The sequence below is a fragment of the Pyrgilauda ruficollis genome, unplaced genomic scaffold (assembly GCF_017590135.1).
Source record: "Pyrgilauda ruficollis isolate IOZ18807 unplaced genomic scaffold, ASM1759013v1 scaffold11, whole genome shotgun sequence".
NCBI lineage: Eukaryota > Metazoa > Chordata > Aves > Passeriformes > Passeridae > Pyrgilauda > Pyrgilauda ruficollis.
In genome coordinates this window covers 11,094,665-11,121,954 of record NW_024509210.1, presented here as the reverse complement: position 1 = coordinate 11,121,954, position 27,290 = coordinate 11,094,665, and the positions used below count along the sequence as shown (strand labels likewise).

Below are 27,290 nucleotides of genomic sequence, written 5' to 3'. Positions count from 1 at the left end.
ACACAGGAAGATATTCAGAACTGTATGTTTATCAAGCTCTACTACAGCATGCAACATGATCTGTTCCAAAATGCTGTTGCATAGTGTTACTCTGAACTGCCTTTTGTTTGTGTGGTGGGAATGAGGGATGTGTCATGTGTCCATCATATACAAATCAAAGGCTAAAAAAGTGTGGAGAGCATTTCCATTCCCTATTATAACCACTGTTTTTGTAGTGTTAATTTTTTATTTCAGTTTTGCTTTTTATTCCCTCAATTTATTGTGAAAGGGTGAATTACCTATTCCATCAAGTAAATTAATCCCAGATAGAAGCATAATGATGGCTAATTATTAGTATGAGGCTAGAGTGGGATGACATTGTAGGAGGTACTGTGGCTCTCAGTTGAGGGCAGTGGGATTACATCATTGAACAAATAGTTCAAACTACTTTTTATGTTGTTGATGAAACTTCCTTAGGATACTGGAATAGTGCAAACCATGGCTGTAATCCCAGGATGTGCTAGTAACTTCAGAGCAGATAAACATTGTCCTCTGCTCTAAAATTTTGCAGACTAATTAATTTCTAGAGCAGTCTTCCACTGATTCATTAATTTAAAAATGAAGGTAAGTAGCTATAAAAATTACCAAAGGGAGTGGTTTATGATGGTATGTAGAACACAGGGCATGTGGGTTACTTGTATGTAGTCTGAACTGGATTCTCCCCTGAGAAGTGCACTTGTTTGTGTTGCCTGTGCTGTGGAGATTGTGGAGGGGAGATGTTTTGCCTTTATGTGAACTCTTTGGATTGGCTTCTGTAGTAAAGTGATAATTTAGGTGGAGGTGAGAGGGTAAAATCCTACCAGAGTTTGCCATCTTGCCCAAGTGTTTGGAAGACAGTGGAAAGAAAAGTAATCTCTGAGCCCTCCCCTGAAGCAAAATAAGGAAAATTAAAGGGAAGGAGATCCCCTGTATCCTGCTTTGTGCTTCCTTTATATTTATTAGGAACAGGAAAGATGAAATTTGAAGTATTACTCCAGTGTGCTTACTTTGATGGAGACTGCAGGAAAGGCAAGGGTGGGAAGGGGGGAAGTAACTGAGATCTGCCAGAGGCTGAACCACAAACTGACCACAGCACAACTCTATTGAATTAGGTTTACTGTGGTTGATTGATTGAAGCTGATTGTTTCTTATTTTCCTTTTCTGATGAGTAGTGTGTGAATGTATAATCATTCACTCTAATGTTCTATTTACTTATTTAGTTGTGCTTTAGCAGCATTTATGTATTCCTAATATTTGAATGGGAAGGGTTTTTTATTTGTGGTAACTTTTTTTATGGAATGTAATGAACTTTTTGTATAAAATATCATCTTCATTTTCCTACAGATTACCAAAACTTTACCTGTGTGAATTCTGTCTTAAATACATGAAAAGTAAAAACATTTTGTTAAGGCACTCAGAGAAATGTGGGTGGTTTCATCCTCCAGCCAATGAAATCTACAGAAGAAATGACCTTTCAGTATTTGAGGTAGGTGTTTCAAAACTATAAGCTTTTGGAAAATAACCAGTTTGTAGATTTTACAGACTAGCTGTAGAACTGGTGAAAACTTTAACATCCTTAAATACTTCCTTGGAGATTCTTCTTATACTGCAAAGCCAAGTTGAGATTCTGGCTATACTGCAAAAACAAATCCATCTTCCCAAGCTGTTCTACCCTGTTCTGCCGTGTTCTAGCCTGTTCTGCCATGTTCTTTCATTATTTGTTCTTTACTTGTACTTCGTGCCTTAGCCAGGCTCTTTAAGATACTTGACTAGCATGAGTCTTAGGGCTTCCTTTGCAGTTTTCATCTTGGATCGGTTTGCCTTTCCCTTCTCAGCAAGAGTACCCCTTGACACCCATTCGTTTCTGGCTGCTTGAGTGTCTTGGGTGTAGGGAGAAGTCTAATCATATTGTAGGTGCTCCCAAAGTATAAAAGCAAGTAAAGCAGCTTCTTGTGTGTTCTAAAATCACAAATGTAGCTCCTAAGTGCTTCTGCCTTCATTTTGGATGTTTGAGAAACTTGCCCTGAAATATAAAAAATCCCACAACCTCAAATTTAGATTTATTAATCGATGTTATTTTTTTGGGAGATGACTTATTTTGAGTGTGAGGTTTAATGTATATCCTGGACAAGAGAATTCTGTGTTTCTAATAGCATACCTGCAGTTAAAACTCTGCCTTAACTTTCACATTCCAGTTGCTCAAGCATTATTACAGGTAGCAATAACGGAAAAGACTGCTGGGGTTACTAGGACTTCTTTTCTCAACAGTGTTATTGAGATGCATGTATTGATAATTTCACTTTAATTGCAGATGTCATATTCTTCTTCAAATGTGTATTTTCAAATTGTATAAGTGTCCTTTGTTCTTTGTCATTGCCATTATCTGTTCAAATAATGGTAGATGCAGTGAAAGGTTTTTTTAAGTTAGAACAAGATCTTTGTATTTTGGTTTATTTGCTTATGCTTGTGCTATTAAAAAAATAACTATTTGCCTCAAGATTGTGTCCTTCCTGACTTGAGCAGTTTTTATAAATATTGAAGAACTGCCAGCAAAAGACTTGTGTTGTAAATAGACTTACCTCTTTTCCTATCAAGAATGAAATTGCCCTAGACTGTTTAAAATAACTTGATATTCACTGTTAGCAGGTGTTAAGAACTGTGGAGCATACAATAGGCAAATTGTGCTTTCTCATTTATTTTTATTAACTACTGCTAACATGTAAATGAAAAATTCTTAAGAAAATAGAGTACAGAGAAATACTGGGAAAGGGGATGGGGAGGTGGGGGATTGCTGCATGGAAAACAAAGTATTGTGAAAGCAATGTCCCAACTCTTTCTCCACTGCTTTTGTTCCCTTTGTCTGTTTTGGGTGCTTCAGTAAGCACTTGTGCTAAGCACTTATGTAGTTGGTTTGGGTATTTTTATTTCAAAGGTTAACGTCAGTTGTTACTGACTACTGTAGAAACTTAGTCATTAGTTGATGTCCTTCTTCATAGATCTTTTCAAGAATTCTGTGCAACCATTTTCTTTTAGACAGAATGAAGAGTTTGTGGTTTCCTTCATGCTTTGTGTTTTTGAGAGAAATGGAAATAAGTTTGGCATTTTGTGATTTATGTACCTCTGCCCAGAGGATGACTTTGACAGATTTGAGAGCAGACTTTGACATAGCTTACTATTATGCTGTAGCCAAGCAACTTTTGACAGATGCTTCCTTTTGAGCTTGCTGTCCCTCTTTTTTCCCTGCTTCTCACATTTAAAACTGACGAACAAGCTGTGTTTGCCTGAAATTTAAGAAGTTTTTTTACATTTCTGTACAAATGTTCTTACTAAAAAAGACAGCTCACATAATTTGCATTTTCAGGCTTACAGCTTAACCAGTGGTGATTTCTGCTTACTTAGTGTTCACATTTAATTGGCACGCTTGCTAATAATTGTGAAAAGTAACAAAAAGCACCTGGACAATGGAGTGTGCTCTAAGAAAGTTTGATGTATTCGATAGGCTCTTAAGAACTGTATACAAGTTTATCCTGATGTCTTAAGGAGCAGTAGCTATTCATTGAATGTTTTTTCTTCAATCCACTTAATGCAGCTATGCTACTGATGTTCCCTTAAAATCCCTAATATTATCCAAAAGGATGGGTTTTGCTTAGATTTGTAACTAGGATTCTAACTCAAAACAAATTAGAAGAGAAGATGGGTTCTTTTTCTGCACAGTTCCTGTCATTTGTCTCTCTGAATGAAATACAGCTACTGTCATTATCAAAAACATCAGTACAAGCAAACCATTCTATTAAGATTATTTCAAAAATGTGTTGCCTTTGACTGAGCCTTTCAGGAAGTACCTAATTGATCTAGGAAATCTGCATTTGTGTCTGGCTTTTCTGTAGCTGTCTGAGTCACAGCTTGACTCTTTTCACTCATAATATACCTAGACTAATTGTAGTATTTAGCCAGGAAATTTACCTCTCTCACTCAATAGCATTTTAGCCTGGTATGGAAATTTTGTCTTGTCTAATTTATCCAAAACATTGATGTGATTGATATGTAATTTGCTACTCATTTATTGGCCTTACTTCTTAAGGATTCAGCATAATACACGTCTTTGTTTGGGGTTTTTTAAAAGTTGCTGTACTCCACTGCCTTCTAGCAAACCACAATTTAAGGCAGTTTTAAGTAGTGCATTTTTGTTATCTGCCAGTCATACTCATTTCCATTCCAGGCATGAAATGAAAGAGTTAAGTCTGTCTTCAGCAACTAAAAGGTGAAGTTACTTTGTTTAATAAATCCAGATACTCAGAGGTTACTTAAAAATGCAAAGTAATTAGCACCTACTGTAGGATTCTTATTTGAGAAGAAACTGGGGCATTTCTCTTTTGAACCTTGATGTGTTTAGTTTGTTTGTTTCTTGTAACACCATACTGTTCACGTTCCCTTCTAGGATATGATTGATTCAATAAGTTATTTTGTCCTAACTTGTTGGTGCCATGGAAATAACTAAATCTGTCTTGCTTTTCTAGGTTGATGGAAATGTGAGCAAAATTTATTGTCAGAATCTTTGTTTGTTAGCTAAGCTCTTTCTGGACCACAAAACCTTGTATTATGATGTTGAACCATTCCTCTTCTATGTCCTTACAAAAAATGATGAGAAAGGCTGCCATTTAGTTGGATATTTCTCTAAGGTAAAAATTTTAAAATTGGGTTTATTTAATATTTGTAATGTCCTGCTCTCCTTAATGCTTCTCCCAAAAGCAAAGAAAAATCAGAAGTCGGAAAAAACTCCGTAAGCTTGAAAGCCTCTCTGTAAATCTTGAATATTATGTGCATTGTCTCAAATACATTGTACTTTCTTGCCTCTGACTGATGCAAATTCAGAATTTGTTCAGCCACATGGATGGGGGTAGATTTTTTTCTTGTTTGTGGATTTTGTTTCCAGAATTTGTTGTGGTTTCAGTTGAATATTTCAATCTCTTTCCTTCCCCAACATTTTTGCATTAGTATGCCAAATCTAACTTGTAAAAGTTGCAGGTATTTGGAATGTTGATGTGTTTTCATGGCTTGACTGCTGGCAGTTCCAGCTGGCTATTTAGATGTAAATGGGCAGTGCTGTTGCTCTCTTGTGTGCAGTCTGATCTAATGCAGTTACTTGCTACTCCCATGTAAGAATGCATTGCCTGACTTCATGGTGCCTGCCTTGTTTAGAGTAGATGTCTCAGTGGTAGCTGATTTTCAAGTAATAGATGGCTGCTATTGACAAAAATAATACTTAAGTGAACAATCTTGACAAAGATGACCAAGAAAATGGTGAACTATAGTTAGATGTGCCTGCATTGGGAAAAGCTTCCATTATTGTCCATAATTTGCCCCTAAGGGATGTGTTGAATAGGTACAGTTACTCAGAAATTCACTACTTCCTGGTCCTAGTATTGCTACCTCCTACTGACTATATATTTTCTTTTTTTAAATAAGTGATTTGTAGGAAATAGTAGTCAGGAGAAGCCCAAAAGTCTTGTCAGAGTATCTGAATATTATATAGTAATCTCTTGGATGTTTAGCCACATCCTTCTGAGAGGTGAGCCTTGCTGGAATTAAAGTGAGACATGTAGGCACAATTTACACTGTCTTTAATGTCAGTCAGAACTTCTTGTGACAGACATGTCGACTTTTATTTAGCCCAGTATTTTCTCCATGTGCTTAAGGTGTTGCAGCTTAAAGTGAGTCTCTTGATTTTTGTTCCTTATAGAATGGTTCATGTTGGAAAAGACCTTTGAGATCATTGAGTCCAGCTGTTACCCCAGCACTGCCATGGTTGCTACTAAACAGTGTTCCCAGGTGCCACATTTCAAAATACATTTGCAAGTATTTTGAACATTTCCAGAGATGGTAATTCTACCGCTCCCATGAGCAGCCTGTTCCAATGCTTTGTTACCCTCTCAGTGAAGAAAGTTTTCCTAACATGCAATCTGAACCTCCCTTGATGCAACTCAAGGCCATTTCCTCTCAACATGGCACTTCTTCCTGGGGATGAGAGAAAAGCCCAGGTAGAAGCCACATAGCCACAGCCTTTCCCTCCTCCTCCAAGTGGATCACCCTGTCATAGAAGGAGATCAGGTTAGTCAGGCAGCACCTGCCTTTCACAAACCCAAGCTGGCTGGACCAGATTCCCTGGTTGTCCTGCATGAGCCATGTGATGGCAGTGAAAATGATCTGCTCTGTGACCTTCCCCTGGCACAAGAGGTCAGGCTGACAGACCTGTAGTTCCCAAATCCTCTTTCTGCGACATTTTGTTTTACACTTGCTAACCTCCATTCAACTGGGACCTTTATGATTAACCAGTACTGCTGGTAAATGGTGGAGAGTGGCTCAGTGAGCTCTTCCAACAGTTCCCTTGGCCTCTGTGGACTGGTAGATGTTTTAAGTGACATGATGGGTCACTAAGCATTTTCTTGTGGCTCACAGGGGCTTCATCCTGCTCCCTGTTTGTCTTCCTGCTCAGGGGGCTGAGTACCCTGAGTACAGGTGGTCTTGCTGTTAAGGACTGAGGCAAAGAAGGCATGAAGTACCTCAGCCTTTTCCTCATTGTTGTGGTTTAAGCCCAGCTGGAAATTAAACCCCATACAGCCACTCTCCACTCCCTCCAGTGATAAAGAGAGACCAAATGTAGAGGTTATGGGTTGGGATAACAATTTACTGGAAATAGCAATGAGATAAGAAATTGAACAGTGACAGCAACAATACTAATAAAACAGTGTATAAAAGAGGTGATTACATGCAAAATGCTCAGTGCATCCCCCCACCTTTTTTTACCCCCCCAAGCAAGACAAAGTGAAAAAAAAAAGGTGGACAACCCTCCGGTCAGTACCAGCACCATTGAACTGCACTGCTTGCCACCCACTGCTCTGGAAAAGGACAAAAATGTCTGTGGACCCTCCAAACACTCTTTTAGCTCCACCTGAAACCGTGCCCCTTTCTTGGAAGTGGAAAATTCCTTACTTCCACCCCCAGTGATTATATCAGTGGTATAAAATAACAACAATTTTTTCTCGTCTTGTGTGCCAGTGGCCAGTTTGCATTCTAGGTCTGCTTTGGCCCTTCTAATACTGTCCCTGCAAAAACTCGCAACACCCTTGAAAGTCCTCCTGTTGTCTGCTCTCTTCTTCCAAAGGTGACCGACTCTCATTTTCCCTGAGCTTCAGACAAAGCTCTCTGCTCAGCCAGTCAGTTGTCTCTGCGTGCTCATCTGGAAGCACATGGGGATGGCCTGCTCCTGTATCTTTAAAAATTTCCTTCTTTCAGTACGTCTAGCCTTTGCGGACTCCTTTGCTTTTGCATTCTAAGGGACTTTCTCAACCAGCATCCTAAACAGGCCAAGGTCTGCCCTGTGGGAGTCCAAGGTAGCAGTTTTGCTTAACCCCCTCATTATTTCTTCAAGAAACAGAAGCTATCATTTCATGGTCACTGTGTGCAAGATGGCCTCCAGTCATCACATCCTCCCCAGTCCTCTGTTCACAAGCAGCAGGTCCAGCTGTGTACTTCCCCTTTTTGTTCACTCACCAGCTGTATCAGGAAGTTATATTCCACGTATTCCAGGAACCTCCTAGTCTGTTTCCTTTCTGCTGTGCTGTATTTCCAGGGTTTATAGCCATGCATTTCAGCACTCCAGCGTGTGTGATCCCACCATGGCTCCGTGATGGCAGCTATGTCACAGTTTTCCTGCTGCACCATGGCTGCTATTTACTCCTCTTTGTTGGCCATGCTGTGTGCATTGGTGTAGGTGCTCTCGAGGTGGGTGATTCAGTCCTGCTGCCTTTTGGGGGGAGCAACTCTAATTCCTGTGTGACCATTCTCAGGCACTTCCATGGTTTCTGACACATCAATAACCCTTGTATCCTTGCTGGCACATGGATCTCCATGTCCTACCTTTACTGAGGTGGCTGAGGTAGTGAAGGATGTCCTTAGCACACCTTCCCTCAAACAACAGATACATGTTCTACTTCCACTTCACCCCTGTTGCTTTTGGCCAGTCTGTGTTGATCACAATGTGATCTGATGATCACAAATATTATCACCACCAAAACTCAGGGAAAAATCTTCATTTCAAATTATTGCATGTCATCCATATATGTCTCCCCCCCACCACCACTTTTTTTTTAAAGAAGGTGTGTGTTTTTGCTGGGAGAAATTATGTGGCTTTTCTTACCTGGTTATAAATGTTTTGCCAGGATGTGGTCTGCTTACTAGCAGTAGTCTTGAGAGTTTGGGAGGCATGTACAAAGAAAATATTTAACTGTTATAGAATCTAAGCAACCTTGTGAAATCTGGCTTGGGTATCTGATGGAGTATTTGGGAATGAGTGTACTGGCATGTGATCCTGTCATGTCATCACTGGTCTGGTGTCATCTTGTGTGGAGGCTGAAATGATAGCTGGTGTCTTAAACTATACATGTGCTTACCACAGCTCCTTGTCAGTTATTCTGACCTGGATATTTCTGGTTGCTTTGGTCTCCCTCAAAACAGCCTATTGCTGATTTTTGGGGTGTAATCTTTTAAAGGTAACAAAACTCTTCCTTCTTATCAATAAACTGGAAAGAACCTATAAACTTCTGTAGTTAGAACAGCTTCCTAATCTTAGCTTCTTGTGTCTTAAACAATCAGTGTAGTATTTGTCTCCATTGCCTGTATATGACTTCATTCTGTCTGAAAGCTTTTGTTTCTGAGCATTCTGCCTTGATTTGTGCTCTGGTGATAAGCATCTAGCTTTTAAAAACTTAGTATGCTTCAAATGTAACTTCTTAGTTCTGCACATAGGGGGTTCCTCCCCTGCACCCTGACCACATATTCAGAGAGAAGACAAAAAAAAAAGGTGAAAACCTGCAGGGACTTAGTGTAGCAATTACAGAAAATACAGCTTCACCATGTGCAGGGATATTGTAGTCCACTTCCTCCATATCCTTGAGAGAATAGTCAGTGAAGCATGAAAATATTTCCCTCTTCTTACTGTCTTTCTTCTTTACAGCATTTAAACTTTATTATGCTGTTCAGACAATGTGTTTAATTTTTAAGATGCCAAGTGGTTAACTAATTAAAAAAATATTCTGAAGGGTATGTTTGATACTTCTTCCTTAAAATTAGACATTCACATGGAATTATTTGACTTTGGTACTGAACCCATGCATCTGTTCACCTTATTGGGATATTTTACAAGGACAGTAGCAGGTGCAAGCAATTGCCCACTTCAGCAGTGCTTTGACGTACTTGATCTGTTTCTCCTTCCCACAGGAAAAGCTTTGCCAGCAGAAGTACAATGTCTCCTGCATAATGATCATGCCCCAATACCAAAGGCAAGGATTTGGAAGGTTTCTCATTGATTTCAGTAAGTGAAGTGTTTTATTTACACTTGTGATCCAAGGAGCTGATGGCTGTTATATGAAAGTGTAACATATGAAACTTTATTTAACTCACTCTGTTGTTTTTATCAATAGATAATGGGATTTCTGTTTATATTTACATAGGATAGAAAAGCTCCCTGAAGTGAAAAACTTAGTGCTGCTCTGTTATTGTACTCGAGGAAATTGAGAATGGATCTCTCGGCAGTAATGTTAGCTCACAAAGCTATTACCCTGAATGAATTGTCTAAATTACTTTCCATTTTGCTTTGCTCATTAGTATAAGAAGAGGCAATTATTTGTGATTATAGCTAAGAAGGTGTTAGTCTGAGGCATTCTCTCCATTCTAATATTTCTAGCTTCTATCTTTTTGTAGGGGGAAAAAAAAAAAGCTTGAATTGAAGAATTGCACCATGGAAGAGAAGTATTTTGGTTTTTGTGTTCATCACTTTCTTAGTGAAAATTGTTACCAGAAAGGGTGTAGGTGTTAGTGGCTGTACACGTACTTGCTGCTTTATTTTGCTGAGCTGCCTGACCTGTTAGAAAGCTTCAGGCTCACTTGTTTAAATATAGATTTGTTATTCCCCAAATCTTGTTGTATAAGGGAACTCCAAACAAAATTATCTAAGGAAACTTCTCAGTTGAGTGTCCTCATTACTCCTGAATCCACTGTAATTTAGAGGTAGGATGATAAGGAGTAGTTAGTGTATATTGTATGTGGTTGCTTTTCACTATTATGTTTTATAAGGCCCTGTAGAATTACATGAGGATAGAGATAGTTCAGATAATAGGATTCCTGCCCTGAAGGTGTATGCAAGAACAATAAAATGCAAATAATAATACATTGCAGTGTAACAGCAGGACAAAGACAATAATTTGTAACTGTAGAGTTTTCAAGTTCTGTTCTTGCAGTGTTGTACCCAGCATGACTGTGCTAGAGTGTATAAAGATACTTAGTATGTCCCATCATTGCATGGCTTTATAAATAGCCTTCACCATACCCCTGCGAGTTAGGTAAAAATGGTTCTGGACCACTTAATCCACCACTGAAATGTGGCTGTCACTGGAGTGGAACACAGCAGCTGTTCCATTGTGCGCCTTCTGCAACCTTTTAGCAAAGGCTGTGAGAAGTACCACGTATTTCTGGGTCTGTGGAGAGAACTTTAAGCTTGCTTAGGTAGAAATCAGCCCTGTTTTAGGATTAGAATACTTTTTTTTTTTTTTTTTTTTTTTTGCAAAGGAGATGAGCTCTTAAGTGGGCACTGGTAAGTGTTTCCAAGCTTTTTCTTTGTTTGTGGTGTCTCTCTCCCTCTCAAAAAAAGAAAGTACTCTCAACAAATGTTATTTTGGTTGAGTTTGCAATGGTTATAAATACAAAACTGATGGCACAGCCATGAAACGCGTGGATTCCGCAGAAGGTCAGGGTATCAGTATGCTGTGTCTCTCTGGATGTGTGCTCTACTACTGTGCTTTGTGCTGCTCCATCTGCGAAAATCAATAGGGTGTTCTGGCCTTCTTGTCCTTTGGAAAAATCTGGAAGCACGTGGGGTTTTTTGAATCATTAGGGTTTATGTATAACTTGCTTGGAGCTTATCTGGTGCTATTCCTAGACCTTCCTCTTTGCAGATACGTTCAGGTCACAGGTGTGGGCTGCAGCTGTACAAACTTGGCACAGGACAGAGACACCTTTAGCTTCTGCTGTGGCTACCAGACCATCCACTTCAGTAGCACACAGGCAGTCCTTCAGTACTTCCCCTTTGTTTTCTGGACAGAGGTTCCCTTAACTAACTGGGAATCAGACTGTTTCATTTGCCAGCAGAATGAGGAACCAAGAGATGACTGAGAAAGTCTGGCTCTGTACTGAGAGTAAGGTGCAAACTACCTAAAAGGTAGTGAGGGAACTGCTTGTGGCTGTTTTTCCCTGTATGTAGAAGGGAAGGGAAGACTTTCAAGGCTAGTTTTTCAATAATGCATTTGTATCTTTTTTCAGGAGGGAGGCTGAGTCCTATGAAATGGGGCATAGCTTCATTTGAATTAGTGACCCCAAAACCTTTTTTACAGGAAAACACTTAAGAATGAATTATTTACTCTTTTTTGGTGTAATTTGATGTGTTTCTGCCTTTGGACTAACTCCCATCTTCTTTGTGCTTTACTTTTCTGTTCACTTGTGATCTCCTGAGTATAAATTGCTCTAACTGGTCTGAGAAGATGCAATATAAACCCCCCCCCCAGTTATTATTCTAAACTTGAACAGACCAAGTTTATCATAGTTTAAAGCATTCTTTACCAGTGACATTATCTAGACTGTCATGTTCTCATAAAGTCATTGCAAGATAAATTTTATGCTCTGAATGTTAAGTCTTCATTTGTTATGTGGGTAATGCTTGTAAACTGCTTTATTTTGAAATCTGTGAAGCAGTCACTGGTACTTGTCTCTTTTTATAACAGTAACCAGAACAGTGTTTAGACTATAATAATAAAAACATAACTGAGCAAGTAATTTTCAGAAAATGATAGTTACAAACCACAGAAAGGAATATTTTAAAAACTGTGTGCAAGCAGTTGACTGCTCACATTATTTTGTATGTATCTAGACACTTGATAGGCTGGAAAGAATACAGCCTTTAAGCCACTACACAACTTCTGCTTTGTCAGCAGTCTGCTGAAAATGTAGTTTGTGGTAAAAATTTGCCTCTTTTTTTGGTAAGTAAAATGCATTTGTTTGTTCAGATTGTGATGCATTCTTTTGTCTTGAACTAATTTAATTTTCACAGATGAGTCTTATATGGTCATGCTGTAACTAGCAAGGGAAAATAAATTCTTTCATTTTGCTAAGGGAAAAATAGGTATTTGTCTTCTGACCACTGATTTTTAGTTTTTTCACTTTAACATTTCGCTAACTACATTTAAACTTACCTGTGTTTCATACCCAAACTGGTAATAGCAGTATTTCTTACTCTGTAGACACCAATATAAAGGTCTATTGGTCTGTCTCTTCAGGAATCTATAATCTCACCTATGGGAAGGAGGAGCTTTTAAAAGAGGAAATTTACTCTCGTGAGAAGCAGGCATGCTGTAAAATGCCTGAATTTGCTACTCTGATTGCCTTCAGCAATAACTTAATTTCTCGTTTTCTGTATGTCATTCATCATTTAAATAGAAATGTTGTTAAAATTAAAAAATATGCTCTGTAACTATGTTTTTAAAACCTGGTAAGATTTTTTTTTATTATTAATTGTGGGGAAATTAGAGATTTTGACTGTGATAGAAACTTGTTGGGCTGTTTAGAAATTGAGAAGAGTTTAGTTACAAATATTTTATTAAATGGTTAAACTATTGATTTGTAAAATTGAAGACTTGATACTGCTTCATTTTGTTTAATCCACTCTAAGACAATCAGTTTAACCTGTTCTATTTCTTGAAGACAGAATGGTTTACATGAAGTCTGCACTTGGTTTACACCAAGTATGCTTTATTAAATACTCTTTTGTAACAGTTGGTTCATTTTTCACATAGGGATAGGGATCCTGATTTTCACTTGGAGTGTAGCTAACATAAAAAGCATTTCCTGAAAATGAATAAGGGTCTTAATTTGCTCGTTACATTTATACCTTCCTGCCTTTTACAGGACTGAAAGCTCCTGCCAAACTTTTTGGGTGTGGGCTGTTCGTTTTGTTTTCATTTCTTTGTTGTTCTTGTATTCTGTGGGATTTACAGGATTGTGATTACAGGGTTTTGTCTGAGGGAGAGTAATTGACTTCTGCATCCATCTTTTATATTTGCTGCAAATAAAGTTTTTGGGCAAGTAGTCTCCAGCTGAAGTTGCTCCAGCAATGAAGCAGAAAGCTCTTAGGCTGTATTGCCTAAGAGCCCGTAGTGGGTTTGTTTGGTTTCGAGTTCCTCTGCAGGGATGCACAGCTGTGGTTCCTGTCCCAAGGACTGATGGCGTGTGCTTTGGGTGAGCCTTTGGCTGGCCCCTGTCAGCTCAGCCTGTATTGCTGCTGTGGTGGGACAGTGCAAGCCCTGAAGCCACAGTGTTGTAGCTTCTCTCTGTGCAGACCCATTTCTTTTATAAACTTTAGCAGCTCCTCTATGCAAGACCTTTTTCTTTGCTTTCCTGATTTGAGCTCTTGCAAAGCCTGGGATCTTCATATGCTTTCTATTTCTATTCATTAGACTGCAGTGCCAGAGCATACTAGTATTTCTTTATTTGGCATATCTAACGGAGTTCGTTATTACTAGAATGAAATACAGCAGTATTTCATATTTGTTTTCTGTAAGTTTAAAGTTGTCTTTTGATTCATACTTCTTCGCAAAGCTCATCTTGTCACAGTCTCACATTTCTGCGTACTGGATTGCAAATTCCATGCTGGAGGCCTAGCCAGCAGCTGGAAGAAAAGAAATGCATGTGACTGTTAGGATAAACCTTTCCAACTGTGCTGGCTAGGATGTTGACAGTTCATTTGCATTACAGTAACAACTGGGCTTAATGCTGAGGAGTAAAGTCCTTGGTAGCCTTTTGTTACTTATCTTGGGGCTGTTTCTGGTCCAACTGATTGTAGCAGTTTCTGCCTCCCCTTCAGAATTCCTTTGGGTTTTTTTGGTTTATCTGTTCATTGTGAAATTATTATTCTTGCTCAAGAGATGAAACATTTAAGGATGCTGGGATTCTGTTTGGGCTAAATGCATTCTTTGTTTTGTGGGTTTTTGGGTATTTTTTGGTTCATTTGTCTGTGTGGGAAAGTCAGTGCTAACTTTTTAAACTTTCCTATCACTTATTGCATGCAACTTGAAAAGGCTGGAAATTTTTTTTTCCCTTAGCTTGACTTAACCCCTGATTCATCTTTAGGATTGAGGATGTGTAGCTCAGACTTTTTTTTGCTGAGAAAACCATAATAAGGAAAGACATTTCAAGTCTGACAGTGGAAGAAACCAATAGAATTTATATTACCTGAGAACTTTTATTTTGATGTTGGAAAATCGGCTCTGTTAAGTGTCCTTGTTTGCTCACTTCCCCAAATCTGGTATGTTTCTTGGTCAAGTGTTAGTTTTTGTTTATTGTTCTGTTCAAACAGGTGAGTAAATCTTCAAGTCCTGATCTGCAGAAGCAGCAGGGCAGCAGCAGTAATAGCACTGCAACAAGCTATGGTACAGCACCAGGGAAGGCAAGTTTCTAAAGGATGAGAGGATCAAAAAAATTTACAAGTAAGGGAAAACTATTAATGAAAAGTTATTTCTTTCCTCCTAAATGTTTTTCATGAGTAAGTATCAGAGCCAGTGGTAGAGGAGGTTAGTACCATTAGTGATGTTTTATAATTGGTAACCACTCTTTTGCTGGTTAGTGACAACATTCATTAGCCTACATTGCTTCTTAATGGTGTTTATTTGTGGTTCACAGCTTTGAAGAACTTGACTGAAGATCTGGTACTAAAGCTTGTTTCTTTGCTCTCAGTCCTGTCCTCTTGACTGGAAATATCTACAATCTCATGTTCACATTAACCATTTAGGGACTTTTGAGCACAAAAGTATTCTGGGCTGAAAGTGTGTGGGGAGTTAGTACAGATGTCCTCAAAGTGTTTGCTATACATGATCCTGTATGCACTTTCCTTGAGAAGTGAGGGATGGTGATGAGGCACTGAATAGGCAAAAAAAAAAAAAAAAAAAGCATAGCTTTGTAAAGTGCATTCTTGAATTGCTTCCAGTTTGCACTTGTTTCAGAAGATCTGCATCTCTCTATGGAAATGTGGAAGATGTTCACTGCTTAGTGCCCAGTCATGCAGAAGTGGTAAGCATTGTGTGTTGAGCCCAGAGAATGGCTGTAGGCAGAGAAGCTTTCTGTCCCGCAGGTGTCTACAGGTAGCATAAACCTCTAGTGATGAGAATGGGAGCAGTGTGTTTATTTCTTACAGCCAGCAATTTTGAGATACTTTTGAAACAAGCTGAAAATACTGCATTCCATGAAACCTAGGTTAGTATTCAGGCACAGTTTAAGGAGACTGAAAAAGATAAGATTTTCTTCTGGTGGTTAGTGCAGTTTTGTTCTTCCATCAAGTTTGTTAAAGAGCTGGTCTAGCCTGTAAAATCAATGTTTCTGTCAAAGGAAAAGATTTGGGTTTCTGCCAAGCCTGAAGGTGAGCATACAGCTCAAAAATAAAACCCTTATTTTTTAATATGCTCAATTCAAACAGCATTTACACTTCCAGGATCAGCTAGTTATTTCCAACTTCCTTGTGGCTCCTGTAATTGAAAAGCTCTGTTTTCTGATATGGATAAAAGGTTATTTTTGATCAAAAGCAACAATTCCTTTTAGACAATTTTGGGGTTAGTTTTCTTACTTGTGAGCATTACTGTGTCTTGGGTTTTTGCCGTATCTTCAGAAGGAGTCAGTCTAGATTTCCATGGCTAGTTGGACGACAATCTCTTCTTCTAGTTTCATCTTCCAAAGTGGCTTTGTGGTGTTTTAATGTATCAAGAAGGTTTGAAAATGTTGCTGTGCCAAAATATCTATTTTATAACTCTCTTAGCTGTGGTTCTCACTGTAGTGTTTCCAGGCTTTCTGCTTTAACAGCAAATTAGGCTGTTCCACTCCTTTGTGGAAACCGGAAAAGCAGTGATTTTTTTGTGAAGTACCACGTTTGTGCAGCCATCCAAAAAAATCTAATTGAGCAAAACTTAAAACTAGTAATGGACTAATATGTAGCCTCTCATTTAGGGCAACATATTGCTGGTAGGATACTAGCATTTGGGAAAATGTCAACGCTGTTTGGAAGATGAATAACTTTTTTAATACAATAAACATGATAATAAGTGGTGGAATAGAGTAAAAATGCTGCCTCAGGTTTTTACAGGGCCTCTGAAAATCTAGTATATCAGTAAAGAAGAACCTCAGAAAAGGTGAAAGGCTTCCTTGATTGAAGTGTTTTCATTTTTTGGGAGGAAGCTGGAATGAGGTAAATGAGCAAAAGCCATTACAGTATAGAAATGGTGTGATTTCGTCTTTAAAGCATACTTGAAAATGGTAACAATGGCAAACTATTAACAGAAAAGTGCTGTGAGGGCAAAAGAGAGGAGAAGTAATGAAAATGTTTTTGTTCTTTGTTATGATGAATTCACACAGTTGATTTGCATTGCAAAGTCGTACCTGTAGACTTCTCTTAAAGTAACATGCTAAAGAGGATTTTAAACTATTCAGGTGGAAAGAAGACATAGATCCTGAACCGAGAAAACTTAAGTTCTTTTAATAATTAGTGAATTGACTTCTGGAAAACAAAACAATTTTTTAAAAAAGTAAAGGTGGATGATAGAATGAAACAAATGTGTTAGGAGAGATGAGAGGAAGTGTGTTCACATGTGTGGCATTTCGGTTGTGGTGTGCTTGTGGGAGTGCTGAGAACCACTGTGTGATGCCTGCCTGCAGTTTAGAGCTAGGCCTGAGCTGCAGGAGGCTGGAAGTGGCTGGATCCACTTGTGTGCTATGTGTTTATATAACAGTGATAGTCTTAATCTCTTCGTGAAAAATAATTTGTTGGCCAGAAAGTGATGTTTTGGTGAACCTGCTTTAAGGCAATCATATGGATTTTTTTTTTAATGTGTAAGTACTTTAATGAAAAATCTGTATGAAGTAGAAATAGCATTTGAAAAGTTAGATTGTCTGTGAAATTATGAACACATTCAGTAAACATCTCTTGCACTGTCATTTTCCAAAATCTGATGTTAAAATGTTCTATAGTTTGCCCTAACAAATACTGAAATATAACAGAAATACAGTCTAGGAATAACACACTTTTTAAAAGAGTTGTTCACAGCCATGCTTTGCTGTGGTCTGTAAACAGAATTGAGGTGGGGATGAAGTGGGACCATGGGGTTTTTTTAAGACAAAATTTACTTTAAGTAAAAGCATTTCCTTTCTCACATTACAATCCTGAAAGTACTGTTTTGTTACTGCTGGGGCTGTGGCAAACAGTGGATGGTGAAAATGCGAGACCAAATGTGGAGAGAAACAGTTTGTTTTTTTTAATAGGCTTTATTGCCAAGGTGTATTCTCAAGCTACATTTATGAAGATTTAGGGATCAGTGTAAAACAGCCTTCTTTTGTTTGTTAAACGTGGTAGCCCAGTTGAATCATTGTGTGCTGTGGAGTTTTCTGTGCCTGACTGACTGACTTGTGTACCCCAGTACAGAACACTGTGTCAGTCTCCTCATTGTTTTGTGGTGATGTTTACAGGTACACTGTGTCCAGATGAAAGGTTGAATTACCTTTTTTTTTTTTTTTTTTTTTTTTTTTTCCCCTCTCCCTCTTTAGGAATGAATTTAAAGTGTCTGTACTAGCTGTAAATCTGTGAGGGAGCCTGACTGCTGCTGCTTATTTTCTGTTCTTTTCTTGATGATTGATTATGTTGCTGACCCCAAGGCTTGAGTTTGGCCTCTCCTAAATAACTAATAAGGAGCATTCTGTCAAGCTGAGATTTAGATGAGGGGGGAATGAAGATGGATTTTGAATCAAGCTTAGTTGACTTAAGATTATTCCAAGAAAATCAGCCTCTTGGGATTTCTTGGCATCACTTCTATATAGCTTTAAGACACTGTACATTTATCAGGATTGCAAAAGAAAGCAGACATGTCACTTCAGATACAGAAGCTAGGGTTGTTTTAACTGAAGAGCATCTTTATTCCAGATAACATTGAAAACAGTGAAAAGGCAGGGCTAAACATGGTAAGAATGCTAATAAGTATTTTTTGGACAAAGGTGTATTTATAGGGCATTAGTGAACATGGAAAGCCATCTCCTGAAGACTGGTGACTGAAAACAGATTTTAAGTAATGCATCTTTAATTATTAAAATTTTTACAGAGGGTAAGGTAGCCTGGGAGGAAGACATATATTGTCTGAATTTGTAGGGTTCAGGTTAGGAAAACAAAGCCCTGATAAAGTTAAATCTGCCTGGGGACATTGAGGGAAACAAGAAAAATCTATAGATACATTGGTGATAGGAGGAAGAATAGGAAAAAGTGAGCCCTGTCTAGAAGGAAATGGGGGACCTGGTTACTCATTATATGAAGAAGGCTGAGGTACTCCATGACTTTCTTGCTTTGGTCTTCAGCAGTGAGAGCTCCAGGCCCATGGCCCAGGCAGTAGAAGGCAAAGGCCTGTCATGCTGTTGTTAAGGCACAGAGAGAGCCTTGTTGCTTCCTTAACAGATGTCTTGTTTCCAGTACCAGCATTTTTATCAGTCAGTTCTACTTACTTTTAAAGAAATTTTATTTTTCCCTTGTTTACTGCTATTTTGAGTCACAGTAGATATTTAGTAGATTGCTGTATTTTGGGCTTAACTTTTTGAAGTGTGCTGTAATAGGTACATTTGTGTTTGATGCCTGGTAGGTAGTGTGCCCTTTCTTATGCAATTTCTGTATATGTTGACTAACCAGGTATTACCATGAAATTTAATAATAACCTTCTTCACCTGTTGAGGTTTTTTTTTTGTCTAAATCTTATTTGGTTAATTCCCTGTTACAAAGCATGCTTTAGCAGAGCAAATGATGAAAAGCAGTGACATTTTGCTGCTCCCATCAGACAAATACAGCTTGCGTCTTTTGTATCTTATGTGTCATGACCACTGATCTGAGCAAACTCAGTACTTGCAGTGGTTTCTTAGATGTGTCTTTTTGCTTCTCAGTATTAAACTCCGTTTCACTGTTGTTCATGTTGTTTAGTACTGCTAGGCTGTCCTTTATAGGTATGAATAAAATAATAATAGGAAAAGCTCTTGGGTCTGGAACTTTATCTACTCTAAAACCATCCCTGATACATTTTTGGTCCAGGGCATCTGTCACTTTCCAAGTGTGATAACAATCTTCCTGAGCCATGAGTCTGGGAGGATTATGTTAACAGCCAGGTTAACACCCCAGCTGAGAGTCAGAGCTTAATGGCACGGATGCCATCTGTCTGTTCTGGTTGGCCTCAGTGCCATATAAAGATTCTGAGAATATTCAGTGTACGTGTTATATTAGGCAAAACCTCCTGGTCCATCTTCCTGTCTTGTCAGTTGGGTCTTGTAGAGGTACATAGGGCCTGTAAGAAGGCAAGCAGGTAATGTCTAATGTGCACAGGAGATATATTTACAACCCAGTATTCATGTGCTGTCAGCATTAAACACCAGAAGGTAAAGGCAGTTCCTGAAGGGAGTTCATTCAACAGTTACACTTGTATAAACAATTTACTTCTCGGTGTCATTTATTGAATAGTTTTTAAAATGTAAATTTAAATAACTTAAGGTATTGCTTATAAAGCCAAGAACAATACAGAGTTGTTAATGATCTTCTAAGCCACTTAACCTACTGACAAATTTATTCATTCAATTGGTATTCAAGACTGATGCCCTCTGCACATACAAGTCTTGCTTTTAAGGGTACTTCAGTTCTCTTTCTCTTGCTTATGCTTTCACTCTGCTTATAAGTAGTCCACTTCATACACAGAACCTCCACTCAAGGGGGTTACTGGCAACTGGCACAGGTAAAATAAGTGTTAGGAAATTAATTCACTCAAAGGGTGCCTTTTGTAGGTCTGACTGTAATGCAGTCATCTTTACCTATCCTTTTATTCATGAAGGGCATTTGTTTAGCCCTAACCTCTTCTATAAAGATTTCTATAAAGGAGCTAAAGGTTTTTGGGCCTCCTGTGTTGGGTTTACTTGAGAATGTGGAGAGGAATGAGAGCTGGCATTATTTCTTGTAACAATAATGAGAGAATCTTTGGCTTACTCTGTTCATCATGAAGAAAGCTTTCCTTTACTCTGACAAAGAAAAGAGAATGTAGCAGGTTGTTCAGTGATCTGAGCATCTCAAGTTACAGCTAGTCTTTTTTTTTTTTTTTTTAATAGTGTTTGTGTGGATCTTGGGATTGGGGTCGTTTGAAGCTGTTTCAAAAGTGCTTTCAAAGAGGGTACTAACACCTATTTAAGGTCCTCTATCTTTGACCTTCTTCCCACTGACATAGATAAGAACAGTTCAGAGGCGCACAGAATAGTTATGGAAAAAATGGTAACATGAATTACAGTTTTAGGAATTGTAAGTCTTAATAAGCTCACACTTTCACCTCACCTATTTCTGCCTTCCACTCATGGTCATACCTCTGAACTTGCAGCATTGAGCTGACCTATCTGTATTGAACTGTCCTGTCTGAATACTCAACTGTTTTGATATTTCTGACTACCCTTTTGAACCTGTGTCTTCTCAACTTGTTCATATAATATCAAAACAAAGGATGTGATGTTTTGTATGACAAAAAACATTAGCTCTTGGGATAGCTTGAAATGTCAGTTTTAGGTAAATCTTCACTTTAGATACTGGTGTATTATTAAAACAATTGCTAGTACTTGCTGTTCTTTCAGACCTTTGGCTTGATACCGAACATGACATGAAAACTCACAAATTCTTCCCTATCATACTAAAGGATTTATTTTACTTGGTTCTGTTTCAAACAAAACAAACTTTAATGGAAAAGTGCTTGATTCCATCTGTCTGAGTCTGGTAATTAATTGGTGGGGGATGGCCTTTAAAGAGATGGAGGAGAACTCCGAACATACAAGGGTAACAGCTCACAGGTTGCTTCTTTTGTTCTGGATGGAGTCTCATGAGTGTTTTCTTCTGACACAAATATTAACAAAATATAAATAGGACTTGAATAGTGCTACTTATGTAAGGGTTAGATTCTGAGCACAAGCTATTGCATAGGACCTTCCACAAAGTGTTGATCTGGGAGTAGGGGTCTCTAAGAAGCAGATTTTTAAGCTGTTTCCAGCTCCCAGCAGTAGTTGAATTTTGCTGTGACCTTCCTGTCTGCTCATGGTTTTCAGCTGTGTGTTGGCATCTTTCAAGTGTGTGTCTGGAAGCTTTTCATAAGTACCTTGATTATGTTTTCTGTAGAAGAGTTACTTCAGTGGTGTTGAGTTCCTTGGCTGTGTGTGGAATTGTATGTAAAGGTTGGTATGTGTCATCCTGATGTGCATACATAAATATGAACCCAAGATTGACAGGTTTAAGTTAGGCTGTGCATGGTAAAAAGTTGTTATCTTTATAAATCAGACTGAAGTCCAGAATGTTAGTGTTACTTAGTTACATGGCGTTACTTTATTTTGCAGATTTAGTGTGGATGTAGTTCTTAAAAGATTTCTGCTGTGAAGGCTACATTGAGTCTAAAATTGTGGAAAGATCAGTAGACTAAAATCTGTTCTTGTGATCCAAAAACCTTGCTCTTATTTGACTCCATTTGTATGACCTTCGTACACAGCTCCTAGCCCTTTGCCCTCCAGCAGCTCTTGCCAAGTGTGATGTTTTTGGTCTGACTTCACTGGCAGACCACATCAGTGGGCTTGATTGCTGACTGCTTAGCAACGATGACATCAATAACCCAAATGATCCAAATTCTTAACTACACGTATTGTTGCTCTAATTTGTTTATAGGGCATATTCATGCTAGATATAATACTATTTGATAGAAAAGTGGTGTTTAAAATGGGCAGAAATGCATCTAGAATATTAATATTAAAGCACAGATGTCTTAAACCCTTCTCAGCCTTTGTCTGGATAGAAGTACATAGGAAGTGCTCTCCAAGATGAATTCTTCCTAACAGGAGTATATGCTGACTTCTTGGTGAAGTTTCTTATAATTGTCTATCTTAACACTTCATAGAGAGATCCATACTTGTTTTAAGTGCTTTTTTCACTTTTTTGTAACAATAGAAAAAGATGCAAATGCAATGAGCCTTGCTGTAATCTCAGTACACTCTAAAATACAATAGAATATTGGTATTAGTTCCTTGTACTGAGCAATATTTAGGCTAAATAGCAGAAAATAGAACAAGATACTATACTTTAGGGCTGTGTGATAGTGGTTAAGGAGAAATAAAACAAATATCTTTCCTAGTACATTTTGAGCATTTTGGAGCACAGCATAGAAGGAAGGGAGCATATTGATGGATCCTGAGTTCAGAAGGTGATTGAACTTTGTAACAAACAGGTGTATGGCACCAATGACAAACACATGCAAACCTTACAATTAATGGAACAGTTGGCCCAGAATCAGTTGTCCTGAAGGTCAGAGAGCTGTTAGGAGTTGACACAAGTAAAGAGGGTGATGTGTCACAGGCATCAGTTGGGATGACCACACTAGCACATCAGAAATCCATTTGGACAGCTCTTCTAGAGGAATAAATAGCCATCCTGGTCTTGGGCCTGTTGGAGAATGGGATTTTAAGACAATGTGATTGGAGTGGGCAGGAGAAGGGGGCCCTCTTGTGTTGCATTTGCGATCCCATTATTCCAGTTTCTCATGTCCTGTAGACAAAAAGGTGGAATTAGAAAACTGTACTTTGTCTTTGAGCTATAACTCACCGGGGTTAGAGATGCAGTGAGTAGCTCATAAGACTGGAGTGCTGCAATAGATGTGTCCCAGTCTCTTCAGGGACAGGCAGGGAAGCCAAGGAGAGGAGTTGTGCTTTACACAAAGGAATTACTTGGAAGCATGGTTCTCTGCTGTGGAATGGGTCATATGCCTGTCAAGCCTTCAGTATGCTTCAGAATCAGAGGACAAGGCAGCAGCCATTAATGCTGCGCTGGGCATTTGTTATACATAGCCTCATCAAAAAAAGGGAGGAGGATGAACCTTTCAAGCAGTTGGGTGATACCTGCTAGTGAAAGGCCTTTTTTCCCAAGGACTATTTGAAACTATTCTGCAAGGACAGCAAGATACTTGGGACACTATTTAGACACAGATTTTGGAAGGACCTGCTAGGGCAAATGCTTTGTATTTGGCAGATAGTAGAGAGATCTGGGAGATAGAGTTTCAGATCCTGAGAGAAATTAGGAGGGTAACTATCAGACTAAGGTCCAGAATTTTATCTTGTTTAAAGAACTGCTAAGTGGTGTCCTCCAAGAGGCTTGCTGTGAAGAGCAAAGGAGTACAGGACGTGTTGATCTCTAGAGACAGTTTCCTTAGACTGCAAAAATGACTTATTCTAATGTTCATGACAATAGCAGGCATGACAGTAAGCCTGCTGGGCTGCAGGGAAAGTTCCTGACTTTAGCAAAGCCAAATTCTCCAAAAGGCACTGGTATTGCTTACATGTTCAGCAGTTTTAAGCCAAAGCTTGGTTGGAGTTGAAACTGAGGGAGGTGGAAAGTAACAAAATGTGGAGAGCTCTTAGATGTATTTGGACAGCCAAAGGAAGAGTAAGGAGGACGTGGCCCTGCTGATGAATGGAATAAGCATGGTGTGACAGCAGACGGGCTTGGTGTGGATCTCAGAAAGGATCTGAGGTACTCTGTACTTTCTTGGCAGGACGTGTTCTCAGGTGTGACAGAATTTAAGCAGCAGAGTGAGATGCCCTCTTTGCTAGAGGAAGATGGAGTTACAGAGGACTTAAGTAAAGTGGTGAGATTGGCCCTGGAAAAGTGGCTGACATGACTCCAACACCTCTCCCCCCTGTCTTTGAGAAGGCAGGGCAATTGGGAACATGCGCAGTGACTGAAGGATGACAAATGTTACATGCATCTTTGAGAAACTCAAGGAAGATGAATGAGTGAAAGAAATGGTTGTCCATCACAAAGGTTATAGAGCATATGACTTGGTGTAAGTCACATAACATAGGTCTGTATAAATTCTGTCTATGGGTATTCCCCTATGTTGGTTGTTAGCGTTACATTGCCTCATGATAGGAGAGCTTTGAGGTAAGCTTCAGGAAGTTTGGAAGTAAAGTGCTGTCAGCAGGCTGTCATTTAGGCCCTGTCTTGCATAGGTGCATTTTGAAGTGGACTTGATAATGTGGTACTTAACAGTGTCAGCTTTCCTGCAGCCTATTTATAGGATCAGTGGTGTTTTCCTATTGTTAGTATAGCTGAACAGGTGGAGAAAGATGAAATGGAGTTATGCATTGACTGCAATTCTGTGTAGCTGTTCAAATGAATTTGATTGCAGTGGCCTTAGTGCATGGCTGGAGAGCAAGGTTGTCCTTTAGAATGGCACACTGTGTCTCTGCTGTCTGTGTTGTCCTTGGTTCAGTTCAGCCATTGGCAGCTTGCTGCTGTATCCCAGCACACACCCATGACAGGCAAAGGGAAGCTGCTGCCACTTCACCTTATTATAGCTTGCTGTGTGTTGTAGCAGCTCAGTAGCTGTTTCATGACTGAAAACCTGACACTTGTTCTAAGCTATGTCATTCCTGCTTGTGAGTTGAAACCTGATTTTAAAATGGCCTTTCTGTGCAGGCTATGCTTGAGGAAGTTTGGAATCATTTGTTTGCTTTTTCTGTTTTGCTGTGAGGCAAATTACAGTGGCAAAAGAGACTCCTTGTTGGAAGCCAGATTAACAGATTTGAATTTGCTTCTTCATATGATCTATTCCTCACTCTGATTCTCTGTCATTACATATTACAAGTACACAGTCTGATTTTCTGGGTTTAAAAATGATTGGAAGATTATTCAGAAATGATAATACAGTCTTTGTTTTATGTGTATTTTAATACATAAACAATAAAGGGTTTTGCAATGATACTTCTCTTAAATTTTGATCCTTTGCACTTTAAGAGATGGAGCCTCAATTGCCTTCATATAAATGAAGAAAAGATTCCCAATAAAGAAAAGTAGAAATTTTTCTCTTTGAAGGTGCCATGACGATGCTCATGTAGTTTTACCAGGACACGTGGAAGATGATAGGAAAAAGAAAATCTTTATTATGTTCAGCATGTTTTCATCAAGACAGTTTCTTGTGCTTTTAAGACAGAGTCCTCTCTTGTTCAAAGGCTAGTAGTGGGTTAGTAACCACTGGCAGGGTTAGTCCTGTAAGACTCAGGAGTTATTCTCGTCCAGGGACCTTTGCTATATTGCATTTTCTGTATGGTTCTTCTCCTGTAAGAGATGCTCCTATTGAAGAGCTACATGTGTAAAGTTTATTGATAATTCTATGAATGTGGAGGTACAAAACAAGATGTAAACATTTCTCGGTAATGATTTTTTTTGCACTGAAGCAAGGCTCTCCTTTTCTGCATTAAACTACCATTGGTGTAGTTCTGTTTTTGAAAGAAAGACTATTTGGTTGCAGCTTTTCTTTAAGGTAAAAGCCTATCTAATCTGTAGATGTTTTGAGGAAAGTGAAGATACAAGTTTGAATTACAAAATTTGAGTAGAAAATTCTGTTCTTTAGAACAATTAGGCTAATCCAAGATAAGGGCTGGAATACTCTAGTAGGACACAGTTACAAGATATCTGTCTTATTGCTGTTTCTTTTGTAAAGTGAGCTCTGTCTCAGTTACAAGAATATAACAGACTTCTTTTACTAGTGTTTGTAACTTTCTTGTTCATAGAGATTGATATGATTGATTTCCTAGAAAGTGATATTGAACATGACTTTTTAAATAAGATCAGAACTATGTTTGTCTCCAGTGCATGATGTGATTGATACATAAGACACACAAAACTGTTTCTTTGATGACAAGTTCTCAGATAAAATACTTTTCATATTTTCAGTGTAAACTGTTATTTCCAGAGTTTTTGTAGCAGACAAAAAAAAAACTGTTCTAGCTAAAAAGTAGGACTCATTAATCCTTACCCTTGGGGTCCACTTTGAAGACTGTTAGTTTTGGTTTTTAGCTCCCCTAAGTGAAAAGCAAATACGTGGATTTGTTGCTAGTAGCATAGGAGAAAGGAACTGCAATTTCTAAGTGCTTGTGCAGGCACAGAATGAGATTCAGTACTCTGTTTTCCATTCAGGGACGTTTTTGCTGATTCTGTTTCTGCTGAAGACAATGCAGTGCACTGATGTTTCAAAACAATCGTTGAACATCATACGTGGTGCCCTCAAGAGTGAAGTGCCTCTCTTTGAGGCACTGTTCTCAAAGAGCCTGTCTGTCTGTAAGCAGTGAAGTTGAAGGAATGGAGGAATTGTGTTAGATCAGCACAGTGTCCATGGCATATGTCACTGTTATTTGTGGAGAGGTTGCAGTGTCAGATACTCCCTTAAGAGAGCACATCATTAATAGAACACAGGAAATTGTACTGAAGTTTCAACTAGTGGCATCTTCTGGAGAATATTGCCTTGAAGCTGCCTCAGGATGCCCTGGATGGATTTTATTCTGGCTGTGTGGAATTTTCAGTAAAATGTGCAACTGTATTGGATGATGAAATGTACAGCTGCCCATTGGAGAAGGCAAGAAATATTGTGATCCTTTCATAAAAGGATGAGTGATACACTTACAAGCCAACTGTAACCCTCCGTTTCACCTTCTTAGAAGACAGTCAGCTACGATTATTTATTTTCCAGTGTGGATGCTAACTGACTGACTATTGTTTGCTCTTAAGCTAAGCAAAGTAATCTTTGTATTTAATAATAAAATACAGCATTTCTAGAACTGTTCTGGGTGGTTTTAAAGTAGAAATACTAAATATAATTACATCAAAAATGCGTGTTCAAACTTGCATATTAGCTGAGTTCCCTTGCTTCTCAGGTGAATAGGAAACCACAAAGTCTTCATTCAATCCTGTGCAATATGCTTTCCATGGTTTGGCTGTTGCTGTGTGTAACTGAACAACAGTGTGACCATGCAGTCTTGTGTGAACACAAACAAGTGTAATTCAAACACCTACAACCAGTTCATAAATTGGGTTTTTTTTTTTTTGTTTGCTTGCATCAGGATTAATTCCTTAGCTTACTGCAAGCCTAATGGCTTTATAATTATTATGGTCAATATTAATTGCACTCAAGGAAACTGAACATTTCAGTCTAGATGTCTGTTCTTTGACTATTTAACAGATACTATGGATATGAGGGGAGCTGAGCACTGGAACAGGTTGCCTGGAGAGTTTGTGGAGTCTGCTGTCCTGGAGATGTTCAGAAGCTGTC

General features: G+C 38.7%; 1 protein-coding gene across 1 annotated transcript in view; it reads left to right on the top strand.

Moving 5' to 3' along the window:
• Window positions 1-27,290, top strand: part of KAT6B (lysine acetyltransferase 6B) — a 106,915-nt gene that overhangs the window by 64,991 nt on the left and 14,634 nt on the right. The window contains exons 10-12 of the mRNA XM_041473720.1: window positions 1,363-1,504; window positions 4,536-4,697; window positions 9,295-9,388. Coding sequence (XP_041329654.1) covers window positions 1,363-1,504; window positions 4,536-4,697; window positions 9,295-9,388 — 398 coding nt within the window. The remainder of the gene's footprint in view (window positions 1-1,362; window positions 1,505-4,535; window positions 4,698-9,294; window positions 9,389-27,290) is intronic.